Source organism: Salmo trutta, chromosome 3 (assembly GCF_901001165.1).
Source record: "Salmo trutta chromosome 3, fSalTru1.1, whole genome shotgun sequence".
Lineage (NCBI taxonomy): Eukaryota > Metazoa > Chordata > Actinopteri > Salmoniformes > Salmonidae > Salmo > Salmo trutta.
The window spans coordinates 64,884,162-64,906,909 of record NC_042959.1 but is presented as its reverse complement, the minus strand read 5'-3'; the positions used below and the strand labels follow the sequence as shown (position 1 = coordinate 64,906,909).

General features: G+C 43.0%; 2 protein-coding genes and 1 long non-coding RNA gene across 11 annotated transcripts; 1 reads left to right on the top strand and 2 right to left on the bottom strand.

Moving 5' to 3' along the window:
• Positions 1-176: 176 nt before the first annotated feature.
• Positions 177-965, bottom strand: LOC115184004 (uncharacterized). The gene is made up of 3 exons (XR_003874159.1): positions 863-965; positions 572-649; positions 177-440 (listed from the first exon to the last, which is right to left on the bottom strand). It is a non-coding gene; the product is annotated as an uncharacterized LOC115184004 (long non-coding RNA).
• A 5,866-nt stretch (positions 966-6,831) lies between these two features.
• Positions 6,832-19,142, bottom strand: LOC115183919 (platelet-activating factor acetylhydrolase IB subunit gamma). 8 transcript variants are annotated; one of them, XM_029744903.1, is made up of 6 exons: positions 19,116-19,142; positions 17,632-17,724; positions 17,351-17,440; positions 17,065-17,181; positions 16,769-16,891; positions 6,832-8,276 (listed from the first exon to the last, which is right to left on the bottom strand). In XM_029744903.1, exons 1-6 carry the CDS (start codon positions 19,125-19,127, stop codon positions 8,016-8,018), a joined length of 696 nt encoding a protein of 231 aa, XP_029600763.1. In that variant the 5' UTR covers positions 19,128-19,142; the 3' UTR covers positions 6,832-8,015. The 8 variants fall into 8 exon arrangements, with proteins under 8 accessions (XP_029600763.1, XP_029600792.1, XP_029600773.1 ...); XM_029744932.1 differs by lacking the exon at positions 19,116-19,142 and adding an exon at positions 18,472-18,494; XM_029744913.1 differs by lacking the exon at positions 19,116-19,142 and adding an exon at positions 18,222-18,306.
• On the top strand, positions 18,650-22,657 carry LOC115183903 (uncharacterized). 2 transcript variants are annotated; one of them, XM_029744888.1, is made up of 5 exons: positions 18,650-18,765; positions 19,268-19,301; positions 19,635-21,000; positions 21,275-21,429; positions 21,808-22,657. In XM_029744888.1, exons 3-5 carry the CDS (start codon positions 19,689-19,691, stop codon positions 22,330-22,332), a joined length of 1,992 nt encoding a protein of 663 aa, XP_029600748.1. In that variant the 5' UTR covers positions 18,650-18,765; positions 19,268-19,301; positions 19,635-19,688; the 3' UTR covers positions 22,333-22,657. The 2 variants fall into 2 exon arrangements, with proteins under 2 accessions (XP_029600748.1, XP_029600740.1); XM_029744880.1 differs by lacking the exon at positions 18,650-18,765 and having other exon boundaries at positions 18,991-19,301.
• Positions 22,658-22,748: the final 91 nt, after the last annotated feature.

The window sequence follows — 22,748 nt, the reverse complement described above, 5'->3', positions numbered from 1 at the left end:
ATGGTGCAATCTTGGGTGATTTCTATTTCGGCAAAATCGCTGTGAAGAAATGTGAATTTAATGAAGTAGCAACAGAGGGATTTAGAGTGGCACAAAAAACGCAAAAGGATATATTAAATCGAATGATAAAATGATAAAATAATACATTGGAAATCAATCCACACACATAGCGAAACTTGTTATAAAAACATGTATTTCAAAGGAGTATAATTATATAATACATTTTTATAAAAAAAAACTAGTCATGGTTCCTGAGCGAGCAATATGAGATTACAAAACATGATTACAAGGTTTATAAAGTAGTTATTAAAGGTCAACTCTTTAAATTGGGATACTCATTAAGTTTTTGCCTTGGTCACCCTTTGACTTCTCTACTCTTTCAATGATCTTCTGGCATTTCCACTGATTCTTAAATTCTTTCCTTAGGCACATTGCCACAACTGGATTGTGCGTAGGTCAGAGAGGATGGGATGGGAGAGAGATACACCGATTGGTGACTTTGAGAGAGTCCACTGTAACAAGTATTGTAGTAACTCTTCAATGTACTGCTGTTAGTGTTACAGAAACTCACAGGCCTTCCTGGGCTTGCGGTAGGATTTGGCAGACTCCTGGCAGAGGCAGCCTCCACTCAAACCCTCTCTCCTCCTCCCTGAGTGACACAAAGTAAACTGCTGTATTAGCCTGAGTACCATTCAGTTTCTGCCAACTAATTGCCATTCAAAAACATTACTATTATGGGTTGTAAGAAACAGACTGACAAGCAGGCTAGGATTGTTTTTTTGTTAGTTTTTTAAACACAAACTACTGTATACCCTTAAAATATACATACTGGACGAATAGCAATGACTTCCTAATCACTCACCCTTACAGTCACACAGTCTGTCATGGTGTCTGTGGGGGTTGATCTGGTCTCCAACTCTCCCTGGGTCCTACACTGTACCTGTAGCTTCACTGACACCTGAATGTTGCACATCAGTTTCAGGAATCCCTTGGTAGAGAGGATGAGAGAGAGAGGTTGATCAGAATGGATATGTACAGTAAGTATTATGGATATTTTTCAATGATTGATGAGTCTGTATAATGGATGTGTCTGTATGATGGATATGTACAGTTGAAGTTGGAAGTTTACATACACCTTAGCCAAATATATTTAAACTCAGTTTTTAACAATTCCTGACATCTAATCCTAGTAAAAATGACCTGTCTTAGGTCAGTTAGGAAACCACTTTATTTTAAGAATGTGAAATGTCAGAATAATAGTAGACAGAATGATTTATTTCAGCTTTTATTTCTTTCATCACATTCCCAGTGGGTCAGAAGTTTACATACACTCAATTAGTATTTAGGTAGCATTGTGTTTAAATTGTTTAACTTGGGTCAAACGTTTCAGGTTTCCACTGTTATGTCCGTTGTTCAATGAAGACCAAGGTGCAGCTGTCACGGCTGTCGTATGAAAGAGATCAAGGCGCAGCGTGCGTATCGTTCCACATCTTTATTTCTATGTGAAACTATGCAAGACAGACAATAAACTATAAACAAAAACAACAAACCGTGATGAAGAGGTGCTACATGCATAAACTCAAAATAATCTCCCACAAACACTAGTGGGAAAAACAACAACTTAAATAGGATCCCCAATTAGAGACAACGATTACCAGCTGCCTCTAATTGGAAATCATACGAAAACCCCAACCTAGAAAAAAGAACGTGGAACACAACATAGAAAATGTAAACTAGACAGAAAACCCAACATAGAAAAAAGAACCTAGAACACAACATAGAAATTTAAACTAGGCAAAAACCCCAACATAGAAAAAAGAAACTAGAACCAAACATAGAAATAAATAAAATAGACAAAACCCCCCAGTCATGCCCTGACCTACTCTACCATAGAAAAATACAAGCTCTCTATGGTCAGGACGTGACAGCAGCGTGGTAGGCGTACATTTTCTTTAATTTTAAATGTACCACCAAAAAACTATAAACAATACAACGAACGTAAAGCTAGGAGAGCAACCACATGCAACACAAAAGACAAGATCCCACAACTGAAGGTGGGAAAAAGGGCTGCCTAAGTATGATCCCCAATCAGAGACAACGATAGACAGCTGCCTCTGATTGGGAACAATACTCTGCCAACAAAGAAATATAAACATAGATTTCCCACCCTAGTCACACCCTGACCTACCAAATAGAGAATTTAAAGGATCTCTAAGGTCAGGGCGTGACATCCACAAGCTTCCCAAAATAAGTTGGGTGAATTTTGGCCCATTCCTCCTGACAGAGCTGGTGTAACTTAGTCAGGTTTGTAGGCCTCCTTGCTAGAGGTCGACCGATTAATCGGAATGGCCGAATAATTAGGGCTGATTTCAAGTTTTCATAACAATCGGTAATTGGTATTTTTGGACACCGATTTGCCAATTTTTTGTATTTTTCATTTAACTAGGCAAGTCAGTTAAGAACACATTCTTTTTTTCAATGACGGCCTAGGAACGGTGGGTTAACTGGCTTGTTCAGGGGCAGAATGACAGATTTTTACCTTGTCAGCTCGGGGATTTGTTTTTGCAACCTTCCGGTTACTAGTCCAATGCTCTAACCACCTGCCTTACATTGCACTCCACGAGGAGCCTGCGTGGCAGGCTGACTACCTGTTACGCGAGGGCAGCAAGAAGCCAAGGTAAGTTGCTAGCTAGCATTAAACTTATCTTGTAAAAAACAATCAATCTTAACATAATCACTAGTTAACTACACATGGTTGATGATATTACTAGTTTATCTAGCGTGTCCAGCATTGCATATAATCGATGCGGTGCCTGTTAATTTCTCATTGAATCACAGCCTACTTCGACAAACGGGTGATGATTTAACAAGCGCATTTGCGAAAAAAGTACTGTCGTTGCACCAATGTACCTAACCATAAACATCAATGCCTTTCTTTATGCCTTTCTTTAAAATCAATACACAAGTATATATATAACTAGGGAAATTGTGTCACTTCTCTTGCGTTCCGTGCAAGCAGTCAGGGTATATGCAGCAGTTTGGGCCGCCTGGCTCATTGCGAACTGTGTGAAATCCATTTATTCCTAACAAAGGCCGTAATTAATTTGCCAGAATTGTACATAATTTTGACATAACATTGAAGGTTGTACAATGTAACAGCAATATTTAGACCTAGGGATGCCATCCGTTAGATAAAATACGGAACGGTTCCGTATTTCACTGAAAGAATAAACGTTTTGTTTTCTAAATGATAGTTTCCGGATTCGACCATTTTAATGACCAAAGGCTCGTATTTCTGTGTGTTATTATGTTATAATTAAGTCTATGATTTGATAGAGCAGTCTGACTGAGCGATGGTAGGCACCAGCAGGCTCGTAAGCATTCATTCAAACAGCACTTTCGTGCGTTTGCCAGCAGCTCTTCGCAATGCTTCAAGCATTGTGCTGCTTATGACTTCAAGCCTATCAACTCCCGAGATTAGGCTGATGTAACCGATGTGAAATGGTTAGCTAGTTAGCGGGGTGCGCGCTAATAGCGTTTCAAACGTCACTCGCTCTGAGACTTGGAGTAGTTGTTCCCCTTGCTCTGCATGGGTAACGCTGCTTCGAGGGTTGCTGTTGTCGATGTGTTCCTGGTTCGAGCCCAGGTAGGAGCGAGGAGAGGGACGGAAGTTATACTGTTACACTGGCAATACTAAAATGCCTATAAGAACAACCAATAGTCAAAGGTATTTGAAATACAAATCGTATAGAGAGAAATAGTCCTATAATTCCTATAATAACTACAACCTAAAACTTTATACCTGGGAATATTGAAGGCTCATGTTAAAAGGAACCACCAGCTTTCACGTTCTCATGTTCTGAGCAAGGAACTTAAATGTTAGCTTTTTTACATGGCACATATTGCACTTTTACTTTCTTCTCCAACACTTTGTTTTTGCATTATTTAAACCAAATTGAACATGTTTCATTATTTACTTGAGGCTAAAAAGATTGCATTGATATATTATATTAAGTTAAAATACGTGTTCATTCAGTATTGCTGTAATTGTCATTAATACAAAGAAAAATAAAAAAATCGGCAGATTAATTTGTATCGGCTTTTTTCGGGTTCTCCAATAAATCGGTATTGGCGTTGAATCGGTCGACCTCTTCTCCTTGCTCGCACACGCTTTTTCAGTTCTGCCCACAAATTTTCTATAGGATCGACGTCAGGGCTTTGTGATGGCCACTCCATTTTACATTTACATTTTAGTCATTTAGCAGACGCTCTTATCCAGAGCGACTTACAGTAGTCAATGCATACATTTCATACATATTTTTTGGTTTGTTTCTGACTTTGTTGTCCTTAAACCATTTTGCCACAACTTTGGAAGTATAAGGTGAGGGTGCTGTGGAGTAGTTGAAAAACGAGTTTTAATGACTCCAACCTAAGTGTATGTAAACTTCAGACTTCAACTGTATGTAATCAAATCAAATCAGATTTCACAACATACCCAATACACACAAATCTAAGTAAAGGGATGGAATTAAGAATATATAAATATATGGACGAGCAATGTCAGCACGGCATAGACCAAGCTACAGTAGAATAGTATAGGATACAGTATATACATATGAGATGAGTAAGGCAAGATATGTAAACTATTTAAGTGACTAGTGTTCCATTTATTAAAGTAGCCAGTGATGTGGGTTGACCATTTCAGTTTGTCAGTGATAAGTACGCCGAGGAACTTGAAACTTTCCACCTTCTCCACTGCAGTCCCGTCAATGTGGATAGTGGGGTGCTTCCTCTGCTGTTTCCTGAAGTCCACAATCATCTCCTTTGTTTTGTTGACGTTGAGTGAGAGGTTATTTTCCTGGCACCACACTCCCAGCGCCCTCACCTCCTCACTGTAGGCTGTCTCGTCGTTGTTGGTAATCAAGCCTACTACTGTTGTGTCATCTGTAAACTTGATGATTGAGTTGGAAGCGTGACTGGCCACGCAGTCATGGGTGAATAGGGTCTGAGCACGCACCCTTGTGGGGCCCCAGTGTTGAGGATCAGTGGAGGTGTCGTTTCCTACCCTCACCACCTGGGGGCGGCTCGTCAGGAAGGCCAGGACCCATTTGCACAGGGAGGGGTTCAGACCCAGGGCCTCGAGCTTAATGATGAGCTTGGAGGGTACAATGGTGTTGAATGCAGAGCTATAGTCAGTGAATAGCATTCTTACATAGGTATTCCTCTTGTCCAGATGGGATAGGGCAGTGTGATGGTGATTGCCTCGTCTGTGGACCTATTGGGGCGGTAAGCAAATTGAAGTGGGTCTAGGGTGACAGGTAAGGTGGAGGTGATATGGTCCTTGACACTCATAGTGTTACTGATGAGTGAAGCCAGCCTGACAGGTGGATGAGGGCCCTTTATGATACTGACCTGTGATAGACACTATAACAAAACACTCTTCTGCCTTCATGGCTTATGTTCAATAAATATACCTTCTTTGAGAGCAAACTAACAAATAATGTTCATTAAATAGAATGCTCACCTGAAGACTTAAAGGCCGCTTGAAACTGTCAGCCAGACGCTGTGATTGTGTTTCCTTGGCAAACATTAAGACAATGATCAAATGTTCCTCTAGCAAAACAATGAGGAAATTAAAGCATCATTGATCTGATAGGTCAATATGCTGCCCAGATCATCATTCAAGCGATTAGAGCAAACTAAAAAATGACAGTGTGTGTGAAAGGTTTAGAGAATTTCTGTTTGCACCTAGTCAAATCTCACATTGACTATCACAGTACATGAACATTCTTTCACAGCATAACGGTTTGGTGCTTGCTGGATTCCACTAATCAGTCACGGTATTGGGCTCCACACCGCTACGCTGGATCATTCAACCCCATGTCGATGATATCTCTGAAGACCAACTTAAAAACAGATATTTACACTTGGTCTCTTGAGCTTCCATTTTGTGGCATGTTAGAAGCTGTAAGGTGGAACTGGTAAACAATACTTCTTGACAACTGACACTGCCAACTAACCATACAAAGGAGTGGGTCCAATGTCTCATCACAGTACTGTGTGTCACTAGACGGCTCTCGTGGTTCTCTGCTCAGACATAACTCAAGGTACAATATCTTGGATGTGCTCAGAACATCACACGCAGGTATAAAACTGTTTGGTCATCCCAATTCAATAAATCTCACCATAATTGTGTTCCATGTGTACTCTGTTGGAATCGGCTAACCTTTGAACATTGAGATATTAAATAAACGATAGAGAAGAATCCTTGAATAGAAAGAGTCTGTAGAAAGCCAGAAGGCTTTGGAATGTGTTTGATGGAGGAGAGAAGAGCGACGTGTTGATATAGGGAAGACAGATGGATATCTGTGGATTAGGTGAAGGAGGGGTTGAGGTCAGGAGGTGAGGTCAGTTCCCCTTAAGGGAGTAATCAGGGTTTAGTATCTGGTTACCTTCTTCCTGTTGGGCTAAAACTATAAGGAATGGAGAGTGGGAGTGTCTTAAGTAGGATGTATATAACTGTGATGGAGAGAAATGTTTTGCTGTCTGATTACAGCTGACCAGAACCTTTGGGAAGAATTAAACTTGGTTAAATCTTCTCTAGTGTCCGTGGGTTATTTACTGAAAAATAAGAACCTAACAACTCTCACCGCACCCATTAGTTTGAGTACATTAAGCAAACAAACACACATACACACACACGTTTTGACAAGCTACAGCTGAAGGTCAATTATGTTATTATTTTGGTTTAAAAACTTTTCTTTGCAGAGCCATTGTGCAGACACACTCAATTGGTTGGAAGCTGCAAACAAAGAAGCAATGTCCATAGTGTAAGCTTTCATTGGTTTTAATGCATTGCATTTTGACATCACATATTCAGATTTTCCACAGTCAACATTCAAGATACAGAGGCAGGTAGGACTACACAGGCAGTATATACAAACAGTCAAAGCAGCCTTTTATAGGGAGTCTTGGGTCTCGTGGGGTGACTGCCTTTGAATAAAGAGTATAAGCTAGCTACACCACATCCATACACACTGACTACAGTATCATACCATATCCAAGCCAAATACCCACCAGTCTCAGAGCTACTTTGAAATGCCCTCATCGTTCACTCCAAATACACCATACCATTCCCTTTCATTCTCCATATGTGTGCAGCCAAAATAAGACATTCAGAGTAAATCTTCACAAGAAACAAAGAGTTAAGGTGGTAAACAGATACCGGAAACAAGTAATGCTTTAACAGTGGAGTCAACTGGCCAAGTGACGCCTTGTTGCACCGTCACCGTAAATGGTCTCTGTGTCTAAACACATGACACCATTAAAGACATTTTAAATGATACTATTAGTAACCAATCAGATCACTAGGACTGTATATGTTTTCAAAGTGAAGAGAAAAATACAGGAAATGCGGTTATTTGACAGAGGAAACAAAACAAACCTTTAGTATGGTAGCTTTTCAGATTCTCCTAACCTTTCTGTGGGGAAGCTCTTATAATGTATCTATCAGCCAGAGGAGAGAGATCCTGGCATATTGTTCATCATATCACCATACAGCATGAAACTAAAGAGAAGGATAATCTCTCAAATGAGCTCAATCAAATCTCAATTGGTGATAAGAGGTCAAATCTGACTAGCAACACAGATGTTTGATCTTATTAGTGCTTAGTGGTCCTCTACTCTGCCATTTTGGTGGTAAGTTGCAGTATGGTCCCATAGAATGGAGTAGTGCAGTGGTTACCAACCCTGGTTGTGGAAAGCCTTTTTAGTGCGGGCTTTTCTTCCAGCTCAGCATTCAAAACATTCAACGTGATTCAACTAATCAAGGACTAGATCATTATTTGAATCATGGGTTGGAACAAAAGGCTGTACTAAAATACTAAAAAGTATTCTTAAAGTAGTGAATGTGCTAAAAGACTGTACTCTTGTGGCTCTCCAGGTCCAGGGTTTTTACCTCTGATGTAGTGAGTGGGTCATTGGCCATCAGTTCCCAATCAGTTGGTCTTTGGCCTTCAGTTTTCAGCCTGTTTCTCCAGCAGGCTCTTGAGGTGGGCATGTAGCGGCTGGCACACAGCCTGGTAGCCCTGAGGGGTGAGGTGGAGGTAGTCATATAGGTCCTGGTGGGAGATGCTGCCGTCCGAGTGCACAAAGCCGGGGTCCACGTTGAGAAGGGAGGTGTGGGGGAGAGAGGACACAGCCTCCTGAACCAGCTTGTTGACCTGGGCGTTCCTCTCCCGCAGGGAGTTGGGCATCTTACCCCTGGGCAGCACTCCCTGTGGTTGGAAACATACATGATAGCACAGGAGGCTGCTGAGGGGAGAAGAGCTCACAATAATGTCCGGAATGGAGCAAATGGAATGGCATCAAACACCTGAAAACCATGTGTGTGATAGCATTCCACTGATTCAGCTCCAGCCATTACCACAAGTCCCTTCTCCCAAATTAAGGTCCCACCAACCTCCTGTGCATTATAGCCACTAGAAGGCCATGCTAGAAAGGACAAACGTGACAATATGGTTAGCAATGATAATGGAGTCCATAAAGTACGCAGTTCATAATTTAAGTTTGGGTTATCAAAAAGGTTAATGTAGTAAAGGGAATTTTTCAGGTGAACAAAAGGGAGAGCAGTCAATCATATTAATCTAAATCAGTTTATTACAAGAATTCAAGGAGAACATCTCCAGAAAAGAAGTCAAGAGAAATGTATAACGAATTTCTCTTAGAAGGCGCTTATATTTTTTATTTCACCTTTATTTAACCAGGTAGGCTAGTTGAGAACAAGTTCTCATTTACAACTGTGATCTGGCCAAGATAAAGCAAAGCAGTTCGACACAAACAACAACACAGAGTAACACATGGAATAAACAAACAAAGTCAATAATACAGTAGAAAAAAAAGAAGTATATATATACAGTGTGTGCAAATGAGGTAAGATAAGGGAGGTTAGGCTATAAAATAGGCCATAGTGGTGAGGTATTTACAATCTAGCAATTAAACACTGGAGTGGTAGATGTGCAGAAGATGAATGTGCAAGTAGAGATACTGCGGTGCAAAGGAGCAAAATAAAAAAATAAATACAGTATGGGGATGAGGTAGTTGGATTGGCTATTTACAGATGGGCTATGTTCAGGTGCAATGATCTGTGAGCTGCTCTCACAGCTGGTGCTTGAAGTTAGTGAGGGAGATAAGAGACTCCAGCTTCAACGACTTTTGCAGTTCGATCCAGTCATTGGCAGCAGAGAACTGGAAGGAAAGGCGGCCAAAGGGGGAATTGGCTTTGGGGATGACCAGTGAAATATACCGGCTGGAGCGCGTGCTGCTGGTGGGTGCTGCTATGGTGACCAGTGAACTGAGATAAGGCGGGGCTTTACCTAGCAAAGCCTTGTAGATGACCTGGAGCCAGTGGGTTTGGCGACGAGTATGGAGCGAGGGCCAGCCAACGAGAGCATACAGGTCGCAGTGGTGGGTAGTATATGGGGCTTAGGTGACAAAACGGATGGCACTATGATAGACTGCATCCAATTTGCTGAGTAGAGTGTTGGAGGCTATTTTGTAAATGATATCGCCCAAGTCGAGGATCGATAGGATAGTCAGTTTTACTAGGGTGTTTGGCAGCATGAGTGAAGGATGCTTTGTTGCGAAATAGGAAGCCGATTCTAGATTTAATTTTGGATTCGAGATGCTTAAACTGTTGGGGGTAGGGGGCAGTATTTACACGGCCGAATAAAAAACGTACCCGATTTAATCTGGTTATTACTACTGCCCAGAAACTAGAATATGCATATAATTATTGGCTTTGGATAGAAAACACCCTAAAGTTTCTAAAACTGTTTGAATGGTGTCTGTGAGTATAACAGAACTCATATGGCAGGCAAAAAACTGAGAAGATTCCTTACAGGAAGTGGCCTGTCTGACCATTCCTTGAGCTTCTTGCCTCAGTTTATTGAAGACTGAGGATCTTTGCTGTAACGTGACACTTCCTACGGCTCCCATAGGCTCTCAGAAGGCGGGAAAAAGCTGAATGATGTCATTCCAGCCCCAGGCTGAAACACATTTGCGCTTTTGGCAAGTGGCCGATCAGAGGACAATGGGCTGAGGCCCGTGCCCGAGTCGACCCCATGCTTTATTTTCTATCGTCTTTTTACCTAAACGCAGATTCCCGGTCGGAATATTAGCGCTTTTTTACGAGAAATGGCATAAAAATTTATTTTAAACAGCAGTTGACATGCTTCGAAGTACGGTAATGGAATATTTAGAATTTTTTTGCCACGAATTGCGTCGTGCTCGTAACCTTTCGGATAGTGTCTTGAACGCACGAACAAAACGCCGCTGTTTGGATATAACTATGGATTATTTGGGGCCAAACCAACATTTGTTATTGAAGTAGAAGTCCTGGGAGTGCATTCTGACAAAGAACACCAAAGGTAATAACATTTTTCTTATAGTAAATCTGACTTTGGTGAGTGCTAAACTTGCTGGGTGTCTAAATAGCTAGCCCTGTGATGCCGGGCTATCTACTTAGAATATTGCAAAATGTGCTTTCACCGAAAAGCTATTTTAAAATCGGACATATCGAGTGCATAGAGGAGTTCTGTATCTATAATTCTTAAAATAATTGTTATGCTTTTTGTGAACGTTTATCGTGAGTAATTTAGTAAATTCACCGGAAGTTTGCGGGGGGTATGCTAGTTCTGAACGTCACATGCTAATGTAAAAAGCTGGTTTTTGATATAAATATGAACTTGATTGAACAAAACATGCATGTATTGTATAACATAATGTCCTAGGTGTGTCATCTGATGAAGATCATCAAAGGTTAGTGCTGCATTTAGCTGTCTTCTGGGTTTATGTGACATTATATGCTAGCTTGAAAAATGGGTGTCTGATTATTTCTGGCTGGGTACTCTGCTGACAATCTAATGTTTTGCTTTCGTTGTAAAGCCTTTTTGAAATCGGACAGTGTGGTTAGATTAACGAGAGTCTTGTCTTTAAAATGCTGTAAAATAGTCATATGTTTGAGAAATTGAAGTAATAGCATTTCTAAGGTATTTGAATAACGCGCCACAGGATTCCACTGGCTGTTACGTAGGTGGGACGATTTTGTCCCACATACCCTAGAGAGGTTAATGTGCGTCTGGAAGGAGAGTTTACAGTCTAACCAGACACCTAGGTATTTGTAGTTGTCCACATATTCTAGGTCAGAACCCTCCAGAGTAGTGATGCTGGACGGGCGGGCAGGTGCGGGGAGCGATCGGTTGAAGAGCACGCATTTAGTTTTACTTGCATTTAAGAACAGTTGGAGGCCACAGAAGGAGAGTTGTATGGCATTGAAGCTTCTCTGGAGGTTAGTTAGCACAGTGTCCAAAGAAGGGCCAGAAGTATACAGAATGGTATCGTCTGCGTAGAGGTGGATCAGAGACTCACCAGCAGCAACAGCGACATCATTGATGTATACAGAGAAGAGAGTTGGCCCGAGAATTGAACCCTGTGGCACCCCCATAGAGACTGCCAGAGGTCCGGACAACAGGCCCTCCGATTTGACACACTGAACTCTGTCTGAGAAGTAGTTGGTGAACCAGCGAGGTAGTCATTTGAAAAACCAAGGCTGTTGAGTCTGCCGATGAGGATGTGGTGATTGACAGAGTCGAAAGCCTTGGCCAGGTCGAAGAATACGGCTGCACAGTATTGTCTCTTATCGATGACAGTTTTGATATCGTTTAGGACCTTGAGCGTGGCTGAGGTGCATCCACGACCAGCTCGGAAGCAAGATTGCATAGCGGAGAAGGTACGGTGGGATTCGAAATGGTTGGTGATCTGTTTGTTAACTTGGCTTTCAAAGACCTTAGAAAGGCAGGGTAGGATAGATATAGGTCTGTAGCAGTTTGGGTCTAGAGTGTCTCCCCTTTGAAGAGGGGGATGACCGCGGCAGCTTTCCAATCTTTGGGGATCTCAGACGATACGAAAGAGAGATTGAACAGGCTAGTAATAGGGGTTGCAACAATTGCGGCAGATAATTTTAGAAAGAGAGGGTCCAGATTGTCTAGCCCGGCTGATTTGTAGGGGGCCAGATTTCACAACTCTTTCAGAACATCAGCTTTCTGGATTTGGGTGAAGGAGAAATGGAGGAGGCTTGGGCAAGTTGCAGTGGGGGGTGCAGGGCAGTTGACCGGGATAGGAGTAGCCAGGTGGAAAGCATGACCAGCTGTAGAAAAATGCTTATTGAAATTCTCAATTAACGTGGCTTTATCAGTGGTGACAGTGTTTCCTAGCCTCAGTGCAGTGGGCAGCTGGGAGGAGGTGCTCTTATTCTCCATGGACTTTACAGTGTTCCAGAACTTTTTGGAGTTTGTGCTACAGGATGCAAATTTCTGTTTGAAAAAGCTAGCCTTTCCTTTCCGCCTGTGTATATTGGTTCCCAAGTTCCCTGAAAAGTTGCATATCGCAGGGGCTATTTGATGCGAATGCAGTATACCACAGGATGTTTTTGTGCTGGTCAAGGGCAGTCAGTTCTGGAGTGAACCAAGGGCTATATCTATTCCAGATTCAATTTGTTTTGAATGGGGCATGCTTATTTAAGATGGTGAGGAAGGCACTTTTAAAGAATAACCAGGCATCCTCTACTGACGGGATGAAGTCAATATCCTTCCAGGATACCCGGGCCAGGCCTGCTCACTGAAGTGTTTTAGGGAGCATTTGACAGTGATGAGGGGTGGTCGTTTGACGGCAGACCCATTATAGGTGCAGGCAATAAGGCAGTGATCGCTGAGATCTTGGTTGAAGACAGCAGAGGTGTATTTGGAGGGCAAGTTGGTTAGGATGATATCTATGAGGGTGCCCGTGTTTATGGATTTGGGGTTGTACCTGGTAGGTTCATTGATAGATCATTTGTGTGAGATTGAGGGCATCAAGCTTAGATTGTAGGATGGCCGAGGTGTTAAGCATGTCCCAGCTTAGGTCATCTAGCAGCACGAGCTCTGAAGATAGATGGGGGGCAATAAATTCATATATGGTGTCCAAGGCACAGCTGGGGGCAGAAGGTGGTCTATAACAAGTGGCAACAGTGAGAGACTTGTTTCTGGAAAGGTGGATTTTTAGAAGTAGAAGCTCAAATTGTTTGGGCACAGACCTGGATAGTATGACAGAACTCTGCAGGCTGTCTCTGCAGTAGATTGCCACTCCGCCCCCTTTGGCAGTTCTATCTTGTCGGAAAATGTTATAGTTAGGGATGGAAATGTCAGGGTTTTTGGTGGTCTTCCTAAGCCAGGATTCAGACACGGCTATCCGGGTTGGCAGAGTGTGCTAAGGCAGTGAATAAAACTAACTTGGGGGGAGGCTTCTAATGTTAACATGCATGAAACCAAGGCTTTTACGGTTACAGAAGTCAACAAATGAGAGCGCCTGGGGAATGGGAGTGTAGCTAAGCACTGCTGGGCCTGGATTAACCTCTACATCACCAGAGGAGGAATAGGATAAGGGTATGGATAAAGGCTATAAGAACTGGTCGTCTAGTACGTTCAGAACAGAGAGTAAAAGGAGCATGTTTCTGGGACCGATAGAATAGATTCAAGGCATAACATACAGACAAAGGTATGGTAGGATGTGAATACAGTGGAGGTAAACCTAGGAATAGAGTGACGATGAGAGAGATATTGTCTCTAGAAACATCATTTAAACCAAGTGATGTCACTGCATGTGTGGGAGGTGGAACTGAAGGTTTAGCTAAGGCATATTGAGCAGGGCTAGAGGCTCTACAGTGAAATAAGACAATAATCACTAACCAGAAGAGCAATGGACAAGGCATATTTACATTAGGGAGAGGCATGCGTAGCCGAGTGATCATAGGACCCCCAGTGAGTAGTTAAGCTGGCTGGAGATACGGCGATTCAGACAGCCAGCGGGCCGGGGCTAGCAAGCTAGCAGAAGGGCCTTAGAGGTACGTCGCGACGGAAGAAGTCTGTTGTAGCCTCCTCATGCGGAGCCTTGCCGTGATGGATTAGTAGGGTTCCGTGTAGTAAAGGTACCCAGTTCAATTGGCAAAATAGGTATAGTGGCCCAAGAAAATTGGCCGATGGACCTATTCAGCTAACAGTCCGATATGCTCTAGACAGCTATGCTCTAGACAGCTAGCAGATGGGCATTCAGGGGACGTCGCGACGGAGGGGCCTGTTGCAAAAAGAACCCTCGGGCAGATTACATCGGAAGTTCAGTCGTGATGGATTAGCAGGGCTTAGTGTAGTGAAAGAGGTCCAGGCCAAATGGCAAAATAGGTATTGTAGCCCAATGAGTGGCTGATGGACCTCTTCAGCTAGCCGGGAGATGGGCCTAACATGGGAAAGCTCCAGGCTAATTGGTGCTTGCTTCGGGACAGAGACATTAGCCAGGAGTAGCAACTCGGATTGCAGCTAGCTAGCTGCGATGATCCAGGTGAAAAGGTTCAGAGCTTGCGGTAGGAATCCGGGGATATGGAGAGAAAATAAGTCCGGTATGCTCTGGTTTGAATCGTGTTCAAACTGGCGCAAACTGGTGCAAACTGGCGAGAGATTTCCGAGCTAGAGGTTAGCTGATATCCGCTAGCAGTGGTTAGCTGACTACTACCTAGTAGCTAGTTAGCTGGCTAGCTTCTATTGGGGGATTCTGGTTCGAAAGTAAAGAAAAATACTTTAAAAAAATAGCAGATCATACCACATTGGGTGAGGCGGGTTGCAGGAGAGTATATTGAAGTTGAGGTTTAGGAAACATATTGAAAAGATATGCAAGAAAAAAGATATATACACCGGACATGAGACAAGACGAGGACAAAGACATCTGACTGCTACGCCATCTTGGAATCTTGGAATATATTAATCCCACAGCACTGAGTGTTGACTAAACACCAGCCCAAAGGAAGTCACAACATCAACGGCTACAGAATCAGAGTGTCACAGATAAATTTGAAGTCGGAAGTTAACATACACTTAGGTTGGTGTCATTAAAACCTGTTTTTCAACCACTCCGCAAATTTCTTGTTAATAAACTACAGTTTTGGCAAGTTGGTTAGGACATCTACTTTGCGCATGACAAGTAATTTTTCCAACAATTGTTTACAGTCAAATTATTTCACTGTATCACAATTCCAGTGGGTCAGAAGTTAACATACACTAAGTTGACTGTGCCTTTAACAGCTTGGGAAAATCCAGAAAATGATGTCATGGCTTTAGAAGCTTCTGATAGGCTAATTGACATCATTTGAGTCAATTGGAGGTGTACCTGTGGATGTATTTCAAGGCCTACCTTCAAACTCAGTGCCTATTTGCTTGATATCATGGGGAAATCAAAAAAGAAATCAGCCAAGACCTCAGAAAACAAATTGTAGGCCTCCACAAGTCTGGTTCATCCTTGGGAGCAATTTCCAAACGCCTGAAGGTACCATGTTCATCTGTACAAACAATAGTACTCAAGTATAAACACCATGGGACCACGCAGCCGTCATTACCGCTCAGGAAGGAGACGGTTTCTGTCTCCTAGAAATGAACGTACTTTGGTGCAAAAAGTGCAAATAAATCCCACCCAGAACAACAGCAAAGGACCTTGTGAAGATGCTGGAGGAAACAGGTACAAAAGTATCTATATCCACAGTAAAACAAGTCCTATATCGACATAACCTGAAAGGCCGCTCAGCAAGGAAGAAGCCACTGCTCCAAAACCACCATAAAAAAGCCAGACTACGGTTTGCAACTGCACATGAGGACAAAGATCGTATTTTTGGAGAAATGTCCTCTGGTCTGATGAAACAAAAATAGAACTGTTTGGCCATAATGACCATCGTTATGTTTGGAGGAAAAAGGGGGAGGCTTGTAAGTCGAAGAACACCATCCCAACCGTGAAGCACGGCAGCATCATGTTGTGGGGGTGCTTTGCTGCAGGAAGGACTGGTGCACTTCACAAAATAGATGGCATCATGAGGGCAGGAAATTATGTGGATATATTGAAGAAACATCTCAAGACATCAGTCAGGAAGTTAAAGCTTGGTCGAAAATGGGTCTTCCAAATGGACAATGACCCCAAGCATCCTTCCAAAGTTGTGGCAAAATGGCTTAAGGACAACAAAGTCAAGGTATTGGAGTGGCCATCACAAAGCCCTGACCTCAATCCCATAGAAAATTTGTGGGTAGAACTGAAAAAGCGTGTGCGAGCCAGAAGGCCTACAAACCTGACTCAGTTACACCAGCTCTGTCAGGAGGAATGGGCCAAAATTCACCCAACTGATTGTAGGAAGCTTGTGGAAGGCTACCCGACACATTTGACCCAAGTTAAACAATTTAAAGTCAATGCTACCGAATACAAATTGAGTGTATGTAAACTTCTGACCCACTGGGAATGTGATTAAAGAAATAAAAGCTGAAATAAATCATTCTTTCTACTATTATTCTGATATTTCACATTCTTAAAATAAAGTGGTGATCCTAACCGACCTAAGACAGGGAATTTTTACTAGGATTAAATGTCAGGAATTGTGAAAAACTGAGTTTAAATGTATTTGGCTAAGGTGTATGTAAACTTCCAACTTCAACTGTACATTATCATTGTGTCCTCAGCGAAGTCTGGCAGAAAACTTTAACCAGAACATTCAACACCGGCAGACATTTGATACTGGCAGTTAAACAGGTCAAAGATACAACATCAGTACTTAGCAACAGTAAATCAAATACAGGAAAATGATTAATCAAACATTTCCCATTAATGGTTTAAGTCACATTTGTGGTAGAAAAGAGGTAGTATAACCTACCAGTACGAGAGTGTAAGCCTTCGGCAGCTTGTCCTTGATGAGTTGGACTATGGCCATGATGCCTCCACAGATCTGTTCTGCAGTGTGACCATGATTATTGGTGCCCACCCACAGCACCACAACCTGGTGGAGGCAGAGGAAAAACATCAACTTGGTGGTCAGTTTCATTCATACCACTTGATTTAAAAGCATGTTCAATGGGTCTGTGCAGCCATTAGGGTTTAAATCTGAACAATGAGGAGTGTATGATCAACTCTAATGTAATGTACTAACATGTTGTCTGTGTGTATACATGCCTTTGGGCTGATGTGGTCCAACTCTCCATTGCTCAATCTCCACAAGACATGCTGTGTTGCATCACCTTCCACCCCAAAGTTGAGAGCGTGGAGAGGGGAAAACAGGTCTCGCCACACCTGACAAGGTACCATCAACACCATTATGTCAACTAGCATAACATAGCAGCTAGCATGTGCTTTCTTCAGCAATGACAAGACTTGTAATCAGAAAATATTTCAATGTGGCAAACAACAAACGTCACCAATGTTTGCAGTCTCCTTACAGCTGTCAGGATAGAGAGATTACCTCAAACTGGTGCAAGAGCTGGACAAGAGAGTCTCCTACAAACAGGACATCAGGTTCCTTGTCCTTGCTGTTAGACACAAAGTGGTTATGCTGTATGCAGAGGGAGAGAGGAATGGAGATACCTAGTCAATGCATTCAACCCGAAATGTGTCTTCCACATTTAACCTAACCACTCTGAATCAGGACACGAGAGGAAATTGACCTTCCAAGACTATAACTGCTGCTGTTATTCTAAAATGGCAGATGTAATGTATTGGTGAGGCAAACAGCAGGATACACACCAAAGACATCCATCGCCCATCTCCCTGGGTGTCCACACCAGGAGTGGGTGTGGCGGCGGGGTTGGAGTCTCCTGAGCTCATCACTTTGTCTGTCTAGTGTCAGAAAGAATCAAAGTGAAAATCATGGCTTGGTAGATTAGAGCTGATGGATGGATGCTTATTGTATGTGAATCAATAAAGCAACTAACTATGGGTAGCTAGCTAGGTCACTACAGTAGAATAGCGCAAAACAATTCCATGTGAAATGTGTAACCCTATTCACAAATGGGCGTACACTGGCATTATGGGGCCTAATAATAATAATAATATATAGCGAATAGCGATGGCAGAAACGAATACTTTAGCACAAATAACCAAAACACGAGCTAGCTAGCTGACCATTCCTGTAGCCTGGCATATTTCAAGCCAGGCTACGGGAATAGTCAGCTAGCTATACAGTACTGTAGCTAGCTAATCATACAGTTAGCATAAAGTGCTACGAACCAATGATGCATTGGCAATGTGGTGCATCAACATACAGGCGTACAGACTTTTTCATATTAATAGGTGAGCTCGCTGAATAGCTAGCAATTATTATTGTTTTACAATACCGTACTGGTGGTTCGGTCCGCCTGATGTTCCTGAAAGTATCATTTCAACTAACTACAGAATGTACCATTGACCACTTATAGGTGAGCTACTTCAGTAAAATACCGTTTGGTTTTCAGTCTAGTAATATGTATACGCATATAAGTAGTAATGTGTATGAATACCTCCCTAAAACACGATTTTCACAGTAAATTACGGCTATCAACGTGACTGCCAAAGGGAATTATAGTTGCGGATAAAAATGTATCCTACCTCCTCATGTCTAGATTTCGACTCGTCCGGTGGTGTTCACTGGGTAAAAGGCGCGCCGCTGTTGCACAAATTTGACGTTTTATAGTCATTTAGCAGAAGCTCTTATCCAGAACAATAGAGTTTCTACATTTTCATACATTTTTTTCCGTACTTGTCCTCCGTGGGAATCGAACCCACAACCCTAGAGTTGGTAGGCGCCGTGCTAAGTGAGCTACACGGGACCAACTATCTGACAGATCATGAGAGCTTCTCAACTTCTTCATTCAAACATATAAGACGCCGATCTCTCGCATCGTTAGTCAATCAAATCATGTCCAGTTTACGTCTCCCCAATTTCACAAACGTGTATGGTTGTTTCATTGAACGTGATCGCAATTGCAAGATTGTTTAGTTAGCTACTACGTTACTCTGTATATTACATTTAGTTCGCCCAGCTAGCTAGTCAAAACTGCACCTACCACTTGCTGAGAAAATTATGCAAATTAAATGTGCTATTTTACTCAGTTTGGTGATATTGTTGAATATATCCTACACACACGCAGTCTCATTGATTAGCACATCACTTTTTCAATGTGATATTGGCGGCTAGTCCGGGACGTTGCTGGGCAACCCAACATCTTCAAATACAAAACTAGAACGTTTACCCCAACTTCCATTTTTGGATAGTTTGCGAAATTGTAGATTACACGTTTTCTGAGTCTTGCTAGCTAACGTTACAGTGTTGCGTTTACAAGTAATATTATGTATCAGGGTGTCTTCTTGTGTTGTCTTTTTTAAATGTCGCCTTGATTTCCAGCACGTGTGCTTAATTTATCCAGAAAAAAATGCTGGTGAGTGACTGCTGTTTGTTTACTAACGTTAGCTAACGTAAGCTAGCTAGCTAATCAACAACATTATTTTGCTAATGTGTGCTGATTGAAGACTTTTTGTTATTGTGAACTGTGTTGTCCTGGTCTTGCTAACTTGATGATGTTGGCTAGATCTAGTTACTAGGTTTGCTAGCTGGAGTGCTTTTTCTGACAAGGTAACGTTAGCTAATGTTTCAGGTTTCATTAATTTGTGTTAATGACCAAAAGTATTCTGTTCTGAAATAATACTTATGCATGTGAACCAACAGCCATCTAGAATTGTTTTAAATTATTCAGTCTTTTCTGTGCACCTAGCATTCCACCTCATGATGAGTCATCTACATGGCAGAGCCTTAACAGAGAAGCAGAATGCCCTGCATGTTTTTAGCAAGCAATTCAAGTCTACAGATTAAAACCTGTAGCCCAACCAACAGATCCACTCCACACTGCTGCTCTTCAAGCCATACCAAGAACACAGAAGCACAAAACAGCCAGACGAACAAGACCAAACGACTGAAAACACACAAAGAGAAGGACCCCTGTCATGGTTGCTGTCAAAGCAGCTCTTGCCCTCCTCCACGGAGAGATGCCCTGTTAGCCCGCGTCTTCCCCACTGGGCTCTTGCCCAGCATCATCACGAACAACCGCCTCATCGGCCACCATGGCCTGTTCAACCATGAGGTGAAGTCCATTGACTTCGAGCGGCTGCTAAGTGAGCAGAGGAAGTTGGAGAAGCTTGGGCAACGCGGGGGGCGAGGCAAAACCACTGCTACTCTGCCTCCCCTTCCACCCTCATCTTCCCTTTCTTTCTCCTCTCCTGGGCCTGATTCAGATGTGGGTGAAGTTGCTGTTCCTGACAATGTTGAGGAGGCTCCAGTTGAAGGGAGAGTAGAAAGAGTAGTAGCAAAGAGTAGTACTAAGGCCAACAAGTGTGATGAGTGTAGGTCTACTTCAGAAAGCAGACTTTTTAAGTGTTCTCATGGGGATACACAGGAGGATTTCAGAAGAAAATTCACATCTATTCAGGTTTGTCTGGAGAAGAATGTAGCCAGTCACTCTAACAGCCAGGAGTCTGGTATCACACCAGGACAGACACATCACAGCGGTCTGACATCATCAGAGGGCGACGTAGTTACCCTATCATCCACAGAGAGTCCCTCACGTGTGGTACGAAACAAGAGCAAGGGGCCCAGGCCTGTAGTCCGTGAAACACTGTTGTCACCCAGTGGAAAGAATGAAAATGAGAGACCACCTGACACAAGGGCCGAGGTTAAGCCCGTTGTCCTCACTTTGGAGCAGACACCCAAAATCAATGGACTTATTCTCCCACACACACAGCCATTCAGGCCCAGTCCAAACATCACAGTGTCTTCCTTCCCAGCAAGAGGTGGAAGCAGTGAGAGCTCAGACAATCAGATGCAGCAAACTGTCACCAACCCTGTCAGTGTGGTAGCTGCGCGTCTGTGCAGGTCTCTGCAGCTGCCACTGCTCCGCAGGAGACACCTGGTGGCGGAAGGTAGGGAGGTGCTGCTGCAGGCCCTACGGGAGAGGCACGGACTCCAGCTGCAGGAGAACCTCCTCAGCGTGCAGCGACGTCTCAGCTTTGGTACAGGACCCACCACAACCAGGTCCGGCCAGGGGCAGAGCACAATCGTAGATGCAGATGGAGGCTGGCCTGCAGGTACGGTATATTATGTGATTGCGGTTGTGAGTGTTGGGTTGAGGACCACAATAAGAAATGGAATCCTCTGTACTCTTGATCATATAATCGTACTGTAACTAATCAGATCATATTGATTGTAATGTTGGCCTATCTGTGTTATTTGTTAAATGTTTTATTGTAGCCGACTGCATTTGGATATCGATAGTATTGTACACCAAAGTGGGGACTTTGAAAATATCTTCAGTGGTGTAGTTTAGTTGAATGATTTTTCAACTATGTCTTCCTATCACAGCTCCATTGGATGGTGGTTTTGGAGAGAGCATGGTGGAGCATCCGTGGCTGGACTCCCAGAGGTCAGCCCCCAACAAGAGGATGAAGAAGCAGCTATGCCCCAACAGAATGACCCCTCCTCAGCCCCTCATTGGGTCGCAGCACAGCCTGGACACGGTACGAGCATAAGACATTGGGCTATCAGTCATCAGCTATATAGTGTAATAGTAAATTAAAATAGTGAATTTACATCTAATATATAACATCAGTCATATAGCGTAATAGTACATTAAAATGGTGAATTTACATCTAATATACAACATCGGTTGTATAGCGTAATAGTAAATTAAAATGCTGAATTTACATCTAATATATAATTGGTAATTGTAGGGTTATTGTGATAGGATTTCCTAAATAAATTAGCAATAGAACGTGCCACTATAATGCTACAGTAGGGAAATTGTCACAGAATGTTCTAAATGACAGTCTTCTTTGCAATACTTAGATGTACTGTATGATAACAAACCAATTGCTGCCACACTTGCTTCTCTTTAGGTTGCTGCGTGGAACCCCAACCCCCGTGTCGAGCAGGTCGGGGAACTGATCGGAGAACTACTCAGGCCCGCTTCCTCCTGGTACTTCCTCATGGACCTCCAGCCCTCTGGTTCCCCCTCTCGCCACCACGTCTTTGCCCCCCCTCCTGCCTCACCTTGGGCAGCTCAATACGGTCCGCCTCAGTCCTGGGATGACGTATTCGACAGGGAAAGCATGAGAGAGTCAACCAGGGAGGATCAATATGAGAACTGGAGGTATGACCCAGATTTGAGTTTTCTTAACCAGACAGAAACAGTGAGAGAGAGAAGCAGTGGGCCTTTCTATCAGAGGTGTATGCAGTGTTTCCTGCAGTATCCCACAGGGCCACCAGCGGGACACAGAGACAGACACTTGCCACAGCAGCAAGATCCATATGACATTGAAAGAGGCCATTCCTTTTCTGCTCCCACCTACTATCAACTACTAGACAGTCATCAGCTCTACCCTTTTTATCGCTTCAACCGCCGACCCCAACCAGCCCTGTAATCTCCAGGTCCTACCTTCCTGACATGGCCTACACTCCCCCCTCCCACATGCTGGAGAGTGGCCTGTCCCCTCCTCTGCCCCCCCGGGTCCCTGCCTGCTTTCCCCAGCCCTGAACGCTGGTCTTTCCCCCGGATGAGACTGTACTGATCCACATCCACTGTGCTTGTCCAGAGACTGCATAGAGATGCCTCTGTGTAGTAGAGACATGCATAAGCGCAATGCTGTTGAGTATGCATACCATCAAGTCTAATTGTTTACAATTACAACTGACTTGATTTATTATTTTTTTGTTATTGAATACCATCATATGATGGGCAGAAAGACAAAGTGCCATCCAGGAAATGTTGTTTGTATTTTTACAAATATAAGTTAAATGTGTGAGAGAACATTAGTATTTTTTAAAATATTTTCTTTCA

Excerpts from the sequence above, each read along its gene's own strand:
- LOC115183919 (XM_029744897.1), bottom strand. The coding sequence starts at position 18,147 with ATGTTGATGCACCACATTGCCAATGCATCATTG. Across the intron at positions 17,441-17,631 it reads ATGGGCGATGGATGTCTTTG|CATAACCACTTTGTGTCTAA; the intron begins GTGTGTATCCTG and ends CTCTGCATACAG. Across the intron at positions 17,182-17,350 it reads AGCTCTTGCACCAGTTTGAG|GTGTGGCGAGACCTGTTTTC; the intron begins GTAATCTCTCTA and ends GTACCTTGTCAG.
- LOC115183903 (XM_029744888.1), top strand. The coding sequence starts at position 19,689 with ATGCCCTGCATGTTTTTAGCAAGCAATTCAAGTCTACAGATTAAAACC. Across the intron at positions 21,001-21,274 it reads AGATGGAGGCTGGCCTGCAG|CTCCATTGGATGGTGGTTTT; the intron begins GTACGGTATATT and ends TTCCTATCACAG. Across the intron at positions 21,430-21,807 it reads CGCAGCACAGCCTGGACACG|GTTGCTGCGTGGAACCCCAA; the intron begins GTACGAGCATAA and ends GCTTCTCTTTAG.